General features: G+C 42.9%; 1 protein-coding gene across 1 annotated transcript in view; it reads right to left on the bottom strand.

Annotated features, from left to right (window-relative positions):
* Nucleotides 1–19,313, bottom strand: part of GPAT2 (glycerol-3-phosphate acyltransferase 2, mitochondrial) — a 61,791-nt gene that overhangs the window by 36,351 nt on the left and 6,127 nt on the right. The window contains exons 4-7 of the mRNA XM_054998205.1: nt 14,238–14,372; nt 10,434–10,533; nt 9,160–9,296; nt 3,736–3,835 (exon numbers count right to left, since the gene is read on the bottom strand). Coding sequence (XP_054854180.1) covers nt 3,736–3,835; nt 9,160–9,296; nt 10,434–10,533; nt 14,238–14,372 — 472 coding nt within the window. The remainder of the gene's footprint in view (nt 1–3,735; nt 3,836–9,159; nt 9,297–10,433; nt 10,534–14,237; nt 14,373–19,313) is intronic.

The following is a 19,313-nucleotide window of genomic DNA, read 5'->3' as shown; positions in this document are numbered from 1 at the left end:
ACAGGAGACTGAAAATGAACTTACTTTCTGTAGTGTGAAAGCAAAATTCAGAACAAAACACAACCAGGTCTTACAGCATATTAAAGACTAACACTTGTGTGTACTACAGCCTTCTTCATCAGATGCATAAAATATTGTCCTCAGCTGGATTTTATACACTTGTATAACACACACACACACAAAAGAAGAAAAAATCCTTAATCAGTGGTGATAAAAGGCCATAGAATGCAAGAGATCCAAGTAGGTCAGTGGGTCAGTGATGCTTCTATGTAAAGCCCAAACATATACAAGAACAAACAATGACCATCTATTCCAAATAGCTGTAATTGCCAATTACACAAACTTCCTAGCTTTACTATGCTTGTTTAGTACGCGGAGCAGGAAAAATTCTGGGGGCTTTCAAAATGGAGAGTATCAAATTTGCAGAAACTCTAGTTCAGGGATGTCAAGATTCCACCATCAAACACTTTGAAAAGAAATACAGAAGGCATTCCTGGGCCCAGAATTTAGGCCTCTGAGAATCCACTACAACCACACAGATGTCTGTGAAGATATGCTTGAGAGAAAGTGGCCAATGCCTGCTGAAATATTAGAAGCCAGAGGAGTGTCTGAATGTAGTTGGCAAAGAATTTTAATGCCTTCCATATTTTTGTCCTCTTCCAAAACATGAATTATGCTGGATTTTCAAAAATGCCAAACTATTCAGAACATTATAGGATTACTTAATTTGCATTATTTATATACAATGAACAATATCTGGCTTTCTTGGCAAAGAATCTGGGACTGCGTGGGCACAGGGTTGTAAAATTTTTGGCATGAAGGACCCTCGCATGGAGTGCAGCCTGCAGCCCAACTCGATGAGCCAGACAGGCTATTTAAATTTTGTCTTCAAATACGGCCAGCACAGAACAGACCTTTGGACACTTAATTGGACAGTGGGAATCACCCAAGATGTCCTCCTTTCCTCAGGGGGAGAAAAGAGCATCTCAGCCGTCTTCCCATTCAAGCTCATCAGAAGCAAGTAGAATCACAAGCCAGAAGACTAAGCTTTTCCCCATCCATCCTCAGCCAAAATAATGGGTCATCAACAACAGTGGACTATTGCTTTTCACCCAACCTACCTTCCTAGGAAACATTTTTTCATTAAAAATGGCAAAAAGGGCCTAAGGAACAACACAACAGAAATTGATAAACGATGAGACAAGTTCTCCCTTCTCTTTACTGCTAGAACTTGGGGATCATGCTCATTGACTGGCAAAAGGTTCAGGGCCGATGAAAGCAAACACTTGGAACTCATTGCCACCAGTTGTTGTGATGGCCTGTGGCTTTAACGAATTAGATCTGTTTGCCAAGAATGTGTTGATCAATGGCTATTAGCCCCAATAGCAAGCATTAGCCATGCCTCCCTATCCAGATCTCTGATCATTATGGGCTGTATGCACGCATCAGGGCAGCACTGTTGCCATTTTACTCTGCTTCTAAACTTCCCTGGGACATCTTGTTGGCCAAGGAGGAGCCTTCCTCCTTAATATCCAGGTTAAAACAAAATCATCTTATGCAGAAAAATGGAAGTGGCCGGAACAGCTGAAGCACACAACCCAGGGGTGCCAACCACTAGACAGGCAACAGGGCCCACCAGCCTGCCACGTGGAACTGCCAACAGGATTTCATCAATAGGCCTCATAGGCTGATGAAACGTGGCAGGAGCTTGGCTGCACAAAGGGGCTGCTGCCATGAGTGGGTGGCTGTGTTTGTGCTTTTCCCAAGGTGTCTGGCAGGGGAGAAGGAAATTATACCCACAATTTGCAAACACAATTGTCATTTTCTGGCTGAGACAGCAAGTCATGCAAGTTTTCAATCTGCTCTCAGTTGAAGGAAAAAACAAACTGATTTGCATTTTGCTGAAGAGGACATGCACGCTAAATGGCAGCTGATCTCTCGAATGACTGTGGTCATTTTGCGGCCCTCTCCCTGTTTGCATCTCCTTGTGAAGCAAACTGGAACAAATCATAATGGATTATGCACCTTCCATACACACTCTCACACACGGGAGTTGCTGAGATTCAGCTTCACCAAGTCTCATTTCCTTTCTAATGAAACATAATAGGTAGAAATGATATCATACGCAGTTATGCCAAGATTGCAAAAAAAGGAAAAAAACCCACACAAAACAGTTTTTTGAACATAATGTAAGTTTTCATCAGGCATGGGGGAAGCGAACAAAACATTTAAGATCAGTAAGACTTTTGTTTTTTTTTTAATTTTAAGAAAACCAACAAAATTTACGATAAACAGTTCAAACAATTCCAAGATGTTACCGTTGAACTTTACTTGAAGAGGTACAACCAGTCTTCAGATGCAATCCTCAGGAAAGCTATATTTGGCAAGCTCACTGTAGGCAGTACAAATTCTATGAACAATTAAAACTAAGTTTGACCTCATCAAATATCACTCATCATCAAATACTGAACAGGTACTAACCTCTCGGTGGATCCCCTCAACCCACATTTTCAAGAAGTCGATTTAGCTATGTGAATCCACTCCTGCTGCAATTTAGCCTACACGCTAACATTCACTGTATCTGTATCAAAAGCATCCATGGGTAAGCTAGTCTCTGATGGCTGAGAATTCAGAAGTTCCCCAGATGGGCAGGGGCTGTAAGTGAATGCATGGAAACAGGAACTGACCTCCTCTTTCTATAAACGGTTTTACTGGTGAATTGTTCCAGTCCTCTCCGTTTACATGTGCTGCTTAAAAACCGACATGGCTACAATCAGTGGCTGTGGCTCAATGGAAGAGTCTCTGCTTTGGCATGCAGAAGGTCCCAGGTTCAGTTCCCAACCAGGCAATAAGTGATGTGAAAAATCTTTAGCTGAGACCCTGGAGAGCCACTGCCAGTCTGAGTGGACAATACTGACCTGGAGGGTGGTAGGGTGGCAATAATTTATACCAGCAAACATGCATTAAGCTTGCTCTCATGTATGCAAACTTTTGCTTAAAGTGTATTTACAATGACTAATGGTTCGCGGCTCATCTCTACTACCCAATGCAGGGTTTCCTCGCATGGTGCTCGTGGCTACCATGGTGCCCACCAGTGCTTCCCTTGGCATCCACTGAGTTTTTCAGAAAGTGGACAGGGCCATTATAAGGCAGGGCTTGTTATTGGCTGCCCTCATTCAAACGAAAGCATTTCTCCACTGGAGGATCAGGAGGACTGGTGATTCCATTTCCCCTTCAGACTTTCCTTCTTTCCAGATTGTGTGTGGAGGGAGCTCCTTCATTTGGCTCCACCAGTGACAGCCTTTTGGGATGGTGCTCTCCACATCTTCGTGAAATTCCAAATGTGCCCACAGGCTCAAAAAGGTTGGGGACACCAGACCTAGCATGCCCTCTACCAGGAACCAGTTTGGAACTATATGGTAGATTTTTATTTGCTCAGGCTTATCCACGACGTGCTAGTGTGTGCCGTATTATTTGCTGTATCCGTATACATCTTTCCGATGGTTTTATATCCTTGCTTTTTCATATGTATTCGTGTATCATGAATCTGATTCCGTTTGAATTGATAAAGAACCTGTAGGAACTGAGGCCTCCTGCTTAAGGGGACCAAATTAACAGGCACTCTCCCTTCTCCAGCATCACCAACAACACAATGAAGTTTCAGAATCATCAACACTTTGCAGCCAATAGCAACCAGAGCTTCCATTTCTTCCAAAGATAAAACACTCAACTTACTGAAGCTAGAACAGCTCTGGAGAACACTCCCATCTTGCTGCCTGATACCTGCTCCACTGCTGGTGGTAGAAACACTCCTCCTAAGCAAGTCAGCAAAGCCCTAAATGGATATAAGCAGGGAATGACTTTAGTTTATTATGAATCAAAATCAGTTATGTGTATTTTGCACTTGCACGAACAAGATTTATGCTGTGGAAAGTGGAGTGAAATCTCAGGGATCTTAAGAAACCCAGTTTTTATTCTTGCCTGATTTGATGTAAGTTTGAAAAAAACAGGGGTAGCAACTGGTAAAAAATTCACTGGCTGAAAGGAAGCCAAGGAGTTCTAGTGATCAAGCAGTGATAGATAGCTTCAGTGCTCCATGTAGCTAGCAGTGGAATAAGTTATGCAAAATAAGAAATCTAACAGTAAAATAATGTGCACATTTTAGTCAGTTTACAGACCTTTTTGCAGACACAGAATTTAAGTTATCAGTTCAGATTTTTAAGGAAGAATATTGATGCATTTAAAGTATATTGGGACCTGAAGGGTCACGCCCATCCCCATATTTGGCCAGCTGAAAAGATGAATTCTGCCATTTCATTGTGTGCAGAACACACTAAGCAAATTTCGCACATTATTAAAATATTGTTATTTCACTTAATAACTCTTATGAAATTTGATTTATTAGACACAAATGCCATTCAGTACCAGCAGAATGGGTAAAAGCTTTTTCAAGATAGTGCCGCCCACACTAATTGCAAGAGAGGGGTGGGAGCACCTTCCATGAGGAATCAAACAGTCATCAAATCTATGGACTTGTAGCAAGGGCAGGCAGAAGAAAAATTTGAAGTGGATGAAACCCAGAGCTCAACCCCTGCAAGCCTGTCACAAACATCACCAGCAGGGTTCAAGACTTTGACTGGCAGACTTTATCTTCACAAAGACCAATGCTGCCCATAGCTGTAACTGGTGTTCATCAAGTGGTTGTCTGTTCAGTCAGCTGCAGGAGGTTCCAGTTTCAAAATACAAGGTCCTCTCCTCCCTCAATGGTTTTTCCTGCCTAGGAGTTGCATGAGGGAGAAGCCCACCCCATTGCTTCAGATTTTCTGAGTCACTGCAAGAATTTCCCAGCACTAGTACTAGGAGGGCCCACAGAAGAGTAAGGGGGAAGGGGGCACATGGCCTTCCATGCAGAAGGTCCCAGGATCAGTCAGTCCCCACCTTCTCCATTTATAAGGCTGAAGTAGCAGGGGATGTGAAAGACCTCTGCCTGAAACCCCTGCTGGTAGTCAGGACTGACTTTGACAGACCAAGAATTCAGTTACAGATAAAAGCAATTCTGCTTCCATTGTCAAGGCCTCTGTGCAGTCCCACATGGGAGTCTAGAGTAGACTAGAAAACTCACTAAGAGGGCTGGCTTGGGCTCTTGGAGAATACAGTACTGCTGTGCCCACTTCTGCCTCCTTCCATGCTTTGACATCTGTGAAGTAGTGCTTGATAAAACGCAGAGGCAGACCAAGTTGTAGAGCCTTTTAAGATGTTTTCTACTGGGACTGCCTTGAAGAAAACAGATGGTTCCAGCGCCCAGGGAAAGAGAGAATAAACCTGCAGTGGACAATGAACCTTTAAGAGTTCATAACTTTTAAAGATATAATCCACTGAGATATGGATTGTGCAGAAATTCCACAGCATTTTTGTGGGCCAGTGTTGCTTGCTAATGACAAGGTGAGGGAATCTTTGCTGAATTCCTTAGCTCTTTGTACCAATAAAACTTGTTTCACATCTAAGCAACATAAGGCTCTTTACTTTCATCTGCAGGTTCAGGAAAGAAGACTGGTGTTAACAGGGCTTTTTTCTGGGAAAAGAGGTGGTGGAACTCAGGACCGCACAATGACGTCACTTTGGGTCAGCTGGAACAAGAGGGGAGTTTTTTAAAGTTTAAATCACCATTGGTGAAAATGGTCACATGACTGGTGGCCCTGCCCATGATCTCCAGACAGAGGGGAGTTTAGATTGCCCTCCGTGCCGCTCAACTCCCCTCTGTCTCAAGTCCCCTCTGTCTCAACTCCCCTCTGTCTGGAGATCAGGAGGCGGGGCCACCGGCCATGTGACCATTTTCAAGAGGTGCTGGAACTCCGTTCCACCGTGTTCCCGCTGAAAAAAAAGCCCTGGGTGTTAATACACCCTGATTAACATGGAACAGTGTTAACTTCTTTAGATAAGAATTCTTAGCCGGGTTCTAATCTTGCCTTTACAGCATTTCAAAAAAGCTGGGTCATGTCCCAGTTCAGATAACTAAGGGTCAAACCACACGAGACAAAATACACTTGAATTACACTCAAATTACAAAATACACTTAAATCACGCATGTATTTTGTCTCCTGTGGTGAGACACTAACTCCCCATGCACAGCCTACCTGCCAACAAAATTACTCTGCTGTGAGCCACTGGATAGGGCACATGGGCAGAGGCTCAAAGGGTTTTGTCATTAATCGAGCTACAACAAAATCTCCAGTTTAGAGACTGGAATTGCTGTATAAACAGCATACACTATGAAGGCAGCACTTTAGACTTTCCCCAATTGATGAACAGCCCCCAAGGTAATCTGAAGGACTATCTGAAGATGTTGTGGCAGTGTGTCTTCTGATGGCAGCTGCAATAAACATGTCATTGAAGTATGGGACTATATGGCATCTCTTTAATTTCAGGTTGCTGTGTGCTTTGTGAAAAACGAGAGGTGCTGTGTAACACCCAGATGGTAGAACAAAGAGATGAAGACTCCTACACTGGAAAACTATTTTCTTTAACCTGGATATATTGAAAAATGGAAATAATCATCTTTCAAACTTACTGCTACAACCCATACATTTCAATGCAACAATGGAAAAATTTCTCTTAACAGAAACATTCTGAATTGTTGGGATTTAATATGGGTCCTTTTTCCTCTCATCTTTTTGGGGAAAAAATACCAGAAATAAAAACATCTTTTTGAACATCTTGTACAGGTGCTTTTTCTACAACACCTTTCTGTAACAGCACTTCTACTTCGCCAGTAGGTGTTGTAACAGTTAAGTGGTCAAGTCAGACAGGATATGATTCCTCAGAGGATTGTGAACTCTGTAATATACCCTTTTGCATTCTTAAAGAAGACCCATGGGTCCCTTGTTACGATTTCCTATCTTTCCTTGAAACTGTTCACTCTGTTGCCAGAGAGGTGGAAGCAGTCGATCAGAGAGTCAAAAAACTCTTGTTTGGTATTCCCTTAAGAATTCTTAGGGGATTGCAATCAGGATTTCCCTTCTGGGTTATGGAAAAATTTCCTTCACTAATGAGGATGTAACCCATAGCTGGATTTATAGTTGTGTTGGAAATGGTAAGGTTAAAATACCTGCATAACTTATCATAAGGATTATAAGGGTCTGCCTAAGATTTAGCTCTTTAAAAGCCAGGGCAGCAGGACTGTGACACCTCTAGCAATATAGCTGTGAATGCATCTTGATTCCGCCCCCCCCCCCCCCGCCCCACAGCACCATAAGTATGGGTTCTAAAAAGTTCAAAAAGAAAATCCTCAACTCTGGTTGTAGTAGGAATGGGTACAGCCGAGGGCCTGAGGCAGGCTTGCCTTCTTAGAGAAGATGGACCTAGCCTTTGCAAAGTTTGACTTATCCTTAGGCAACACTGCTTTGAATTACTTAATTCAGAGGTTGGAACTGCCAGAAATCATGCTTCTCTAAGGCAAGCTTTTTCATCCCCTCATTTAGAAGTGTCTCCAGTTTTGCTAGCTGCTAAAGCCTTTTCCCAAAGGGCAACTTTTCAGCAGGGAACTCCATTACTTCTTGCCTGAGGTGTAAATAGTTTAGACGCCAGGCACTTGGTGACATTATGGCCCTCCATGAGACAAATATGGGAGAGGAACTGGTCATACATATGAGCCATTTTTCTTCTACATCCTGAACATTTGTTTTAAATGGTAGGTTTTTTTCAACCATAGTGTTAACAAAAGAAAACAAAAGAATCTGGAATTTCTGCTTTTTTTCATTACTTTCTTCTGTCACTGTTTTTTCCCTCTTTTTTATTCTTCTTGTTTGCAAGGAACAAATGCTGACACTCTTCTTGTGGTGGCAAACAGAGGACTGAGGAAAAGAAACATGCCCCATGGGCAGGGGAAAAAAATCACTGCGGAGGGAGAAAATTACTTGCGCTCTTATGAGCTCTGGAACCTTCTGTAGCTGGGCTGCACATTTATAATTCCCACGTGAGACTGAAAAGACCACAATGGCAAATCTACCATGCTAACAGGATAATATCACTTCACAAATATAGCAATTTCAAGCAATCAAACATCTGTAATTCCAGTAATCTCTACAAATGCCCTTTAAATTGCATATTATTATTTCTCCTATACTGAGAGGAGGCTGAGGCATACAGCCATCGAGGATTGAGAATGGAAGGCAGACAAAGCAATCCTAAACAGAGTTGCAGCTTTGTGAATCCAATGACTTCAATTGATTTAGAAGGGTGTAACTCTGCTTAGGACTGCATGAGAGATTCATATTAATTACATTTCTGTCAGCTGCCTTGCATGAGGCAAGGATCTACTACATCTCTGTCCTTGTTCTTTGGGTTTCAGTGTAGAAAGAGAATAGTTTGGATGCCTGATCGACACCTGGATGAGAGAACAGCTGGAGCTGCATGTAAAATGCTCTGATCTTTGCAGAAAGATACAGCTAAACATGCCAAGGTTGTAACATCATCCTTATTATTATTATTATTATTATTATTGTTGTTGTTGTTGTTAATAATAATAATAATAATAATAATAATAATAATAATAATAATAATAATAATAATAATAATAATAAGCCTTTCTCATTGAGATCCAAGGCAGATTACACATGACAAGCGAATACAACACAATCAATAGCTAGGACATTCACTGAGAAAATACAATATGATCAACAGTTAGGACATATAATGAAAACAGATACAATAGGATACAGTAACAGAAGATTTGAAAAACTAGCATAAAGTTTCTGAATTGAAGCATAATTAATTAACATAACGTCTTTGGCAATGTGGAACCAGCCAGTAGGAGCGTCTCTACATCAGCAGACAGGACCAGTAGTATAGTCTACGGTCCCTGTCCCTTACCAAAGGCAAGTATGGAAAAAAAACAGTTAACATTTATATAGTGCTTTAACTATCCAAAGTACTTAAGATGCATAATCTCAGTGACACGAACAGCCACCCAGCAAGGTAAATCATATCAGTCCCATACTGCAGAGGATGAGGTGGCTAAAACAAAGGATTAGGAAATGAGATACTAGAACTGGTTCTAAATTATTTCAAATAGATTGTTAATTAAATAGTGAGTGAGGGGGGAACATCCTACAGAAGTGTTGGTATTAATACCTGAAGATACAAATCCACTTTAAGCTTTACCTGTGCTTTGAGGTATGGGTTTTATATTCCCAGGTCACTCTGGGCAGGCCAAGGCCCTGAGATACTAGAAGAAGTGGAAGCAAAAGACCATCCAACTCCGATTTGTGACTTGATAGAAAAACCACAGGAACATCAGCCTGGAGACAGGAAAAGACGGAACAAAGATTCCAATGGACTTAGACTGGAGTAACTCTGCTTATGAGACTGTAAGTCTCATAATGGAAGCACACTAACAGCATATACAGTCCTACTTCTTCCAAGAACCAAGGATGCACTCTATTATGAGAGAACAATACATAGCATTTACAGCACTATTGACTATTCAAGGGGCTTCCTCCACACACATTCTTGCAGCTAACCTTATATAAAGGAGCCTGCAAAACCACTGGTGAAAAAATCAAGGGGAGGGAGGGAGGGAGGGAGGGAGGGAGAGAGAGAGAGAGAGAGAGAGAGAGAGAGAGAGAGACTCATATCTGCACTCAGACTCGCAAGGATGCTATGCAGTTTTGTTAACCTGGCAGGGCTGCATAATTTGTGTCTGAACGCAGCATGTAGTTTGCTCTTTTGCTTCTTTTGCTTCTGCACTATTAACAGACCTACTCAAAACTCCCAGGACTGAGAGACAGCTAGAAGGAAAAGGTTTTCAATCAGATCCCTCCCAGAAACTTGGAGGTAGGGAGCCTAGAAAACTGGAGGCAGAACTGTACATTATAATTTGAAGTGAACATGGAAGGAGAGGGACTTCTTAAATCCTTTCCTCTCAAAATTTTTCTGCTTTATAATGGGAAAGATAGAGGACAATTGTATCTTTTCCCTTGCATGCACCAGCACAACATCAGAGGGACAAGTGAGATGGGCCAGTCACTCTTTCTCAGTGAGCTTCATGACACAGTTAGGATTTGAATCCAGGACTCTGAAGACCTAGACCAGGGCTTCCACCATGACACCACACTAGCTCTCATCTATCACCTCAAACACAAACATCCTGATCAAAGCTATTCACACATTCAGCTACAAGTCAAAAAGCTGGTATCTCACGACCTGAGTATTTTAAGTGATGGTCACAAATCAGAGGATGCAAACTGCAGTTCTTCAGCGTAAGCTGGGATAATCACTGGCACTCTTGTGTGCTAGCATCCTAACTGAGCCCACTTGTTTTTCTACCAGACTTTGCCGTTGCATGACCCATTTTTCTGCAGCATTCATCAGAACAGCAGGAGTGAGAAACCATCTCTCTAGGAGAGCTCCTCTAGCCCAGGAAGACCACCCCTTACCATCTTCGCAGCTCTGCGTACCATCTCCAGCTGCCCTTTGTGAAGTATCACACTGAGGAACATCCAATTCAAGAGTTTTAGCAAAGCCCAGTTGCAGACCCTGAAGGGAGAAAGTTTTGTGAAAAAAAATTAGGTGGGAAGACAGGCTGAGCAACACAAGCACGCCAGTTTCACTTCCGACTCCTTCAAGAGCTCCCTGTGGCTGTGGAATCAGAGTGCTTGTATGGTAAAGGAGCGACCAAAGAGTTCCAGAGGGAGATGCAGACGCAATAAGCACAGAAGGTTTACTGGAAGGGGGACAAATATTTTAACTAAAAAGTTAGTAAGGCAAGAGAGATCCCTTCCCAGCCACTGAGGCAATCCTGGCAGGAGCTGAGCTCCAGGGGTGAGGTGCAGTGTTGCATATGACTGGTGGCTTTGCAATCAACCAAGTTCCAACCAGGGCACAATGAAAAGCAAAGTGCTGTTCTTCAGCTTTTCCTTTTGCTGCTTATCAAATTCTGTTCAGCAGCAGCATCAACAGAGGTTTTGTGGGGGGGGGGGCGCGGTCCTAAAGATGTTCTACTTTTAATGGTTTCAGGTGGGTAGTCATGTTGGTCTGCAGTAAAGCAGCAACACTGGAGTCCAGTAGGACCTTAAAGATCAACAAGATTTCCAGGGTATAAATCTCAGACCCCAAAAGTTTATACCCTGGAAATCTTATGGGTCTTTAAGGTGCTAATGGACTTGAATCTTGCTATCTTTAATGGAGCTCTTGCAGCCCCTCTAACAGCAGCCAAACCCTGCCCCATTCCCATACGGATCTTCCATTTTTTCTCCTAAGGGAAAGAAGCATGCACTTACTAGAGGCAAGAGAGAGCAGCATTTTTCTTTCCTGGCTGCTGAACAGAACTGTTCCCTGGGAAAATAATCTGCTCAGTTCCAGGCAGGAGGTGGGTGGTGGAGGGGACTGAAGAGTGGGGGCTGCTTCTGGAGCAGAGAAGAAGCTGAAGCAGGATGTGTGGGTGGGGGCACGCATTGGGGGTCCTTGCCTGCCAGCAAAGTGAAGAATGGAACAAGAAAAATCTCTCTTCCCAGAGAAACTAAAAAGTTTGGTTTGTATTTGTTTTCATGTACTTATTTGCTCGAGGGGGAGAGATGTGACTCTTGCACCAATTCAAAACAAACATTCTTCCACTTTTTCCTCAGTAGGTTGTGAGCAAACCCCCCTGCCTTCCCCACATCTTGCAAAACGGTACATTGTTCCTACCAGGAAAACTCCTCCCCTCCTCTTGAGGACTGCTGCTTCTGTGAATGGAACAGCATACCTACAACCATCACCCGCAGTACGCCAAAATGGCAGCAGAAGAGGAGCTCCTGCCATTTTAAGAAGCTGGCTGCGCACATGGATTAAAGCACACACTTTCAACGAAGCTTGCACTTTCAAAGAAATTTTAAAAACAAAACAAACAGAATCACAGAATTAGCTTGCTGCTACTTCCTCCACCATCCACTAACAATTTGCAATTCCTGGAAGCTTTAGGTTGCCATCTCTTGATATTCAGTGTCCAAACTGTAGACCACAAGACCTTATTTCCATCTGGGCTCCTTTACAGCACACAAACTTTTATTTGGGGAGGGGGAGCAGAAAGGAAGAACTAATACAAAAACTCTAGAAAGAAATTACTTTTTTAAAAAAGACAGTCACACAGGAGTCTGGCAAGAAGCTGGTTTGCCATCATCACCCCAGCCCACACAGTCACTGCTTCTCAGATACTGCCAGAGAACAAGAGCTGCAGCGCTAATCAGCTCTTCCTCTGAGTTAACGGCACACGCGCTCCTCTTGGCTTCCTATTAGTTCCTAAAGTGTGTTAATACGAAGCTGATGAAAGGTACGGGGTTAATAAGAATCCTCCCTTATACTGTGGTTTTCATCTGCAGGTCTCAAAGCACTTCCTATAAGAAGTTCACTGTCATTATCTCTTGTTTTTCTTTTAACTGCTGGGGAAAGAGAGAGTGTGTAGATTTATCCAGGGCTGGGCAAAAGGTCATTTCTATAAGGGTGGGGAAAACATCCAGGCTTCTCCTCCCCCTGCCCTATTCCAGGTGTTCCCAATTATTATTTAAAAACTTCTTCCAAGACGACTATATCCAATTAAATATGCAAGATAGGATGCCTTTACTAAATTAATTCCAGCAAATAAATGGAAATGATTTAACCACAAAGTCATATACCATAGATTATGGCCCTTTTCAATTAGCTGATATGGAGAGATTATATCCAAGTCTTTCCTCCACCATTCTGACATTATCAGGACCCCTTGCATTATCCAATCTCTTGCTAGAACAGTTTTAGCAGCTACTGTAAGATTTATGGTAAGTGATTTCTCACCTCTTTGAAATGAAGCATCAAAGACATTCAATTTCCAACAGTAACTGTGGACCAATAATTTGATAAAATATATCCTAGATCTGGTTTCATAACCAATCTACATAACCACAGTGCTGCCAGGCATTTTGTTAAAATTCCAGAGCCCATTTGCCAGCAATGAGATCAGGTTATTTTTTTGATTCTCAGCTCTGCCTTCAAAAGTCAGTTTAGATCCCGTAAGTTGTCTGCATACTGCTGCAGAACCAATGCACAAGCACCCTACACAACAGGGACTGCGTGGATACACACTTGTCTGCAATCTGCCATATTTGTATCTTTCCCATTAGCCCTTGAAAACATGAAAGTACACAAGATCCTGCCATAATTCAGATCAAGACCTACATAAGGGTAAAAAAGGTTGGGTCTCCAAAACCCTTTTGTTATCCACTTCACCTTTCATCCCAGAGAAAACCCCGCAGCCAGTTGATAGAAAGAATACTACCCCTCTTTCCATCATTATGTAGGTAAACTGTGAATTAGGGACAGCTATACATTTGACCTATTAACATCTATGGTTTTGTCATAAGCGGGGAGAAGGCAGGCTGATCTAAACAAAACGAACTGACTGAATTTGTTTTGGGCAAAAACACAGTAGACTCCTAATATGATCTGAAAAAGTCAAACACTGTGAAAATGAATGCTATGTCTCCCTCTCACACACACCCAGGGCTTTTTTTCAGCAGGAACGCAGTGGAACGGAGTTCCAGAACCTCTTAAAATGGTCACATGGCTGGTGGCCCCGCTCCCTGATCTCCAGACAGAGGGGAGTTGATATTGCCCTCTGCGCCGCCAAGCAGCGTGGAGGGCAATCTCAACTCCCCTGTCTGGAGATCAGGGGGCGGGGCCACCAGCCATGACCATTTTCTCCGAGGGCAACCCACTGAGTTCCACCACCTCTTTCCCCAGAAAAAAGCCCTGCACACACCTATGCCCCAAACTGGGGAAACCATTCATCAGTGGTTTTCAAATCGGGTTGCAGGGAACCATGGACCTGTAAAAGTTGATTCCCCCATGAGAAGTGCAGTAATGGTGTATAAGCTTCTACAAAAGATGGGTTGCCCTGCAATGAACAGCCACAGAGTCCCTGGGTTTCCATCCCACATTTGCAATTTAGAGGCTTACATAAACAAGGCCTGACTGACCAGGTCAGCATTAAAATGCTAGACTCTAGAAAAGATCCCAGAATCCTCTACAATATGCCAAGATTTCACAGCAGATGCAGAGACCTGCTGACAGTGAAAAGATTCCCTGAAGACAGAAAATTTGAAGTCAGCTGCTCATCATTTTAGTCAGATTACTCATCATTTATTCCAGTCTCCACTTGTATCTGATTCCCACAGCACAACACTACAAGACGACCCACTGAGTGGGACCTCTTGTCCAGAACACCATACCTCAATAGGAAAGGGGAGAGAGACGACTGGATCTGGCAGAGAATTCTGTGAATGTCTTTCATCCACTGAGCTACAGACACACCAGCCGCATCTCCCTTCCCTTGGGACACCTTCTGAGACACAATGTCCTGTACCCTAAGGAGAAAAAAAAAGATGACAAAATTATCTGAGCAAGACATCCAAGCAAAGTCATGAAGTCAAAGTCAGTGTGTGTTTGCATTATGATGAACTTTAATGGGTACCTGTAGTATATTTACGGCGGCCGCAGACAATAACCAGATTAAAGGAAAGCAAACATTGGCAGTAGCATATAGTGTTGTGTGGTTAGAGTGTTGGACTAAGATCTGGGAGATGCAGGAATGAATTCCCAGTCTGCCACAGAAGCTTGCTAGATAACCTTGGACTCATCACTCTCTCTCAGCCTAACCTACCTCAGCGTTGTTGTGCGAATAAAACGAAGAAGGGGATAATGCTGTAAACTACTTTGGATCCCTATTGAGGAGAAAAGTGGGCTATAAATGAAGTAAATAAATGTTCACAGATCTTTCTCATCCAAAAATTCACTCTTTGAAACAGTATGTCAGTTTAAGACTTCAGATTAAAAAAAAAAAAGGGAAATGTATGATTGAAGGATCAATTCCTTAAGAACACCCCAATCTTTCCTTTTGTTCTGCTGTCATCTTTGGTCAAAGAGGCCATATTCCCTGAAAAGACCTCCACCGTACAATCAATAAAAGCAAGTAGGGGTGCTCTCTTCCATCAGAACTCCAAATTTACTGAAATGTTTTTCAACGTTTATCAATGCTGAGAGGGGGGAAACCTCTAACTCCCTTTTTAGTCTGAGAGCAGACAAACAGGCAGCTAGGCCTAGAATCTCTGTTCTAGAAAAGGGGCGGCCTAGATCAGCCACTCACTGGTTAGAACATTGCTCATACTGTTCCAGCGCTGTTTCTCATCGGCAGTACTAAATCCTCAAAGATCGGAGACCCCATAGCGAGCGAGTAAGCGAGCAGTCTGTTATCAGCATATCACAGTCTACTGACGTTTAGCTTTGGTTGTAACTGTTGGTTCCCAGTCAGAGCCTAATATCTTTTGGTAAACCTCCTGGATGCTGGTCAGGAAAAAAAAATACTGCACATATACATGATGAAATTCGCAGTAGTATATAGATCAAACAACTTTGCTGCAAACAGCTGGAGAATTATCAAAGGACGGTGGGTAGGTAGGAGCAAGGGTGTTGTTGTTTCAGACATTCATGTAATCAAAATGTGAGTTAGAGTGTTTTGACCCAAATCATTAAAGATTCCAGGTTATGTTCAAAGAACAACCCAGTTTGTTTCCTTAAGCTTCACTGTTGAATAGAAATATTAAAGCTGTTTGTTACAAGTTACTTCTGAAACAAATAATACAATATAAAACACCAAACCACTCATTATACAAAGCACAGCCCTGGCTCCTGTGGACTTCTGAGAGTTGCTGAGCAAGAATTATGTTGTTTTATTTTCCTGTGTCGGTATGGGGGGGGGGGATTAAGAACATGGTACAAAAACTGTAGAGAGCAAGACTAATGCTCTGTGGTTAGAATTCATGCACCCTGCCCTCTCTTCTCCACTCCCAAAGAATTACTTCTGTGGACACCCTTGGGTATTTGAAAAGCACTCAACAGCATGTTCTTCACTTACAGTGTGAGCTTTATAAATAGCAGAACAGATGTACATTCTGCTAAATCAAATGCTACACCACATCCACTCAAGTGGGGGGGGGTCCCCTTCCTTTTTAATGCAGCACGTTTATTCATTTCATTATGTTCACTTTTCACTTACCCCACCCCTATCCACATACAACCAAAAATGCTTTTACGAACAATGAAAACCTATTTAAAGAAGAGGGGGTTGGCAATGTCACAGTCACTAGCCCACAGGCGTTCTCCCCAGTCAACATTCAAACTGAAGAATTCTGAAGATCTGCAGAACCAGAACCAGATTTTCTAGAGCTTTCCACACAATGGATATTAGTTTATAGGGCTGGTATTGGACTGCCTCAGCTACTCTTAGAATGTTACAACTGTCTTCACCCATTTTCTCACCCTTTTCAGCTGCTAGCATGATATTTAGGCCAAATGAGAACACATGAGCCAGAAACTGCCTTGTCCATGCATGTCCAATACAAATGCTGGCCTTTCTCTTTGGATATATGACTGCAGGGCATTTCTGTCTTGCATTATCTCATTTCACTCTTCTGACAACCAAGGAAGCAAGACAAGGACGCCACCAAATATTTATAGGAGACAAAAGGGACACAAGTGAGAGCCAAGCTACAAGTGACGCCTGACACAGTTGGACACTTGTCAGCTTCCCTCAAGTTTTGATGGGAAATGTAGGCGTCCTGGTTTTACAGCTTGGCTCTCCATTACAGCTGCAAGACCAGGATGTCTACATTTCCCATCAAAACTTGAGGGAAGCTGACAAGTGTCCAACCTGTGTCAGGCGTCACTTGAAGCTTGGCTCTCAGAGGTACAGAGGAATCCTCTCCACCATAGAGTGGGCCTTGGCTTGCTGTCTTGCTGCTCTTCTCACCACCTGTGCAAGGAGGAAGGCTCGATGTCCTTGCTCTTTATTCAGCAAGTCCTTCGGAAGGCAGCAAGAAATTGCAGCATGAGAGAGGCTCATGACCCGGGAGGAGGAGCTTGGCAACCACCCAAGGGTCCTGACTTTAGGCTTAGAAGATGGCTGAATAAAATATGGTATTCGGCCAGTTTAGCGTAAGGAATGATCTGCAAATATCCAGTATCCACTGAGAAAAAGTTATTTATATTTATTGTGAGGTTCATTGTTACATTCAGGTAATACAATTTAAATTTTGAGTGGAACTTGCTGTAAGGACTTTGGGCCTGAGAGGAGTAACTGGGAAGCCGACAGACAGCATCTAAAATTCACTTTTTTCTGCGACACCATCCTCATCTCCCCCCACTGAGATCCCAAGAATTGTTGCGGCTCCCATCCCTCTTCCTCCTGCTGCCTATTCTCCAAGCCAGCCTGCCAAGCCTTATTAGTCTCTCCATAGCCTCTGGCCAGTCACTATCCTTAAGTTCTCTCAGGTCAATATTCCTTGCCTCAGCCCTACAGCCTTCTTAAGATTTTTTTTTAAAAAAAATTCTTAGATTTTGACGTCTAACCTTCCAAGACACTTGGGCCTAGTGTGATCTACTCCATGTACTTCACAAACCCCGCTACCACCTCCAGAGTCTCATGTCAATAATATCTTCCAAGCTGGTCCCCCAAACAACCTTTAAACTTTTCCCCCATCTCTTGCATTAATAATATGGATAAAACTGCAGAATCCATTTTTTTTAAAAAAAAATATGCCATTCTCCCACTTTCTGTGGTACATTAATCATCCACAAGGGACACAATCCAGAGTTAAAAGGGTTTTCAGCATCACTTGTCAAAACACCCTCAGTCCCAAGGGATCCATGGCAGTTTTGTCTGAACAAGCTCTGTTGTGATGAACCGTTTTTGGAGACTCATTTGTGTTATCGGCATGCTGATGAAGTGAGCACTGTAGCCTGGCATTCCACCCACCAGCTGTGGATGCCAAATCAGTTTGGTCATCTATATTCAGCAGCCCTACATCAAAGCTAGAGCTGTGGCTAATATACTAGAATAACATGGCAGGTCTGAGTAGGGGAGAAGGGGATGTACAAGAGAAGCCATGAGTAGGAACAGATGGAAGGAGTTGGCCAAAATGAAGGAGACTCTCTCTTGGCAGGAATGGCCCTTTCTACGGCATCTAAGAGCACCAAAGCAATTCAAAGCCACTTCTGACAAACAGCCACCCAAACCACTATTGCTTGGTGCAAACCAGTATTGTTCTTCCAACCTTTACACCAGAGAAGCATGGCCCACAAAGCTGGAGAAAGCCGCTGGAGAAATCCATCTGAAGATACCTTGAGCGAATTAAGATCACACACACACACAAGAAGCAGAATGGATAGCTTTCAATTTGCAAAGGGTGGTGGTGGTGCATATGTACAAGCAAGAAGTTAGAAAAATGTGGAGGGTGTTTAAAAAAGGAAAAATTTACTGGGTGGGATCGAGACTTGCACAGGGTATGAAATTCCAGTGGGCTGCCTGCAAAGGAACATAATGGATTACAGTTATCCCTTACTGTCCCTTTGTATTCAGAGTCAAGGTAGCAAAGACTGGGCTTATCCTCTTGTTTCAACACATGCTTAGTGATGGAACAGGGATTTTAACTCTATCTTAGGGACTGTGTGTATGGAATCAGGAGCAGAACCACTCCTGGATAATTAATGTGGTGCACACGTGTAATGCTGAATGCACAATGGGAGGAGGGAAGCTTCCAAGGGGCACAGTTGCCCAAGGCGGAATGAGGAGAGACATAATTCTCTTGAGAGGTCACAGAGTTAACCCCACCTCACAGTTTGCCTTGCATAAGTACATGCCTTGTGAGCTGAACGCTAGATCAGCTCTCAAATTTGCCTCTTTCCTTCATGCTTCAGGTGAGCAAAATAACAACAATCAAGCAGAACTTGTACATCTAGAAGTCAATCCTTTGACTTACAAAAACACCCATCCACCCATGAACACTTCAAAAACAACTGACAGTTGAGTGACATGTGATGGAACATTTTGTCTAATGAAGCATGCTGACATATTCCTATACGAACCAAAAAGAAGCAGCTGCTTTGTGAATTGTGAAGGGAGATAAGATATGCATGCTAGCTAGTAATCATCTATTAATATGTTTTTTACACTATTACACTATAATAACAACAACAATCAATTTATAACCGCCCTTCAGGACAACTTAACGCCCACTCAAAGTGGTTTACAAAGTATGTTATTATCGCCGCAACAATCATCCTGTGAGGTGGGTGGAGCTGAGAGAGCTCTGAGAAGCTGTGACTGATCCAAGGTCACCCAGCTGGCTTCAAGTGGAAGAGTGGAGAATCAAACCCAGTTCTCCAGATTAGAGTCCTGCCGCTCTTAACCTCTACACCAAACAAAGTTTGCTCCAAACCAGAATGCAGAGAAGGTTTTTTAGTCTGTAAGC

Source organism: Eublepharis macularius, chromosome 14 (genome assembly GCF_028583425.1).
Source record: "Eublepharis macularius isolate TG4126 chromosome 14, MPM_Emac_v1.0, whole genome shotgun sequence".
Taxonomy (NCBI): Eukaryota; Metazoa; Chordata; class Lepidosauria; order Squamata; family Eublepharidae; genus Eublepharis; species Eublepharis macularius.
Note: the sequence above shows the minus strand (reverse complement) of the source record. Positions and strands in the feature narration are given on the sequence as shown.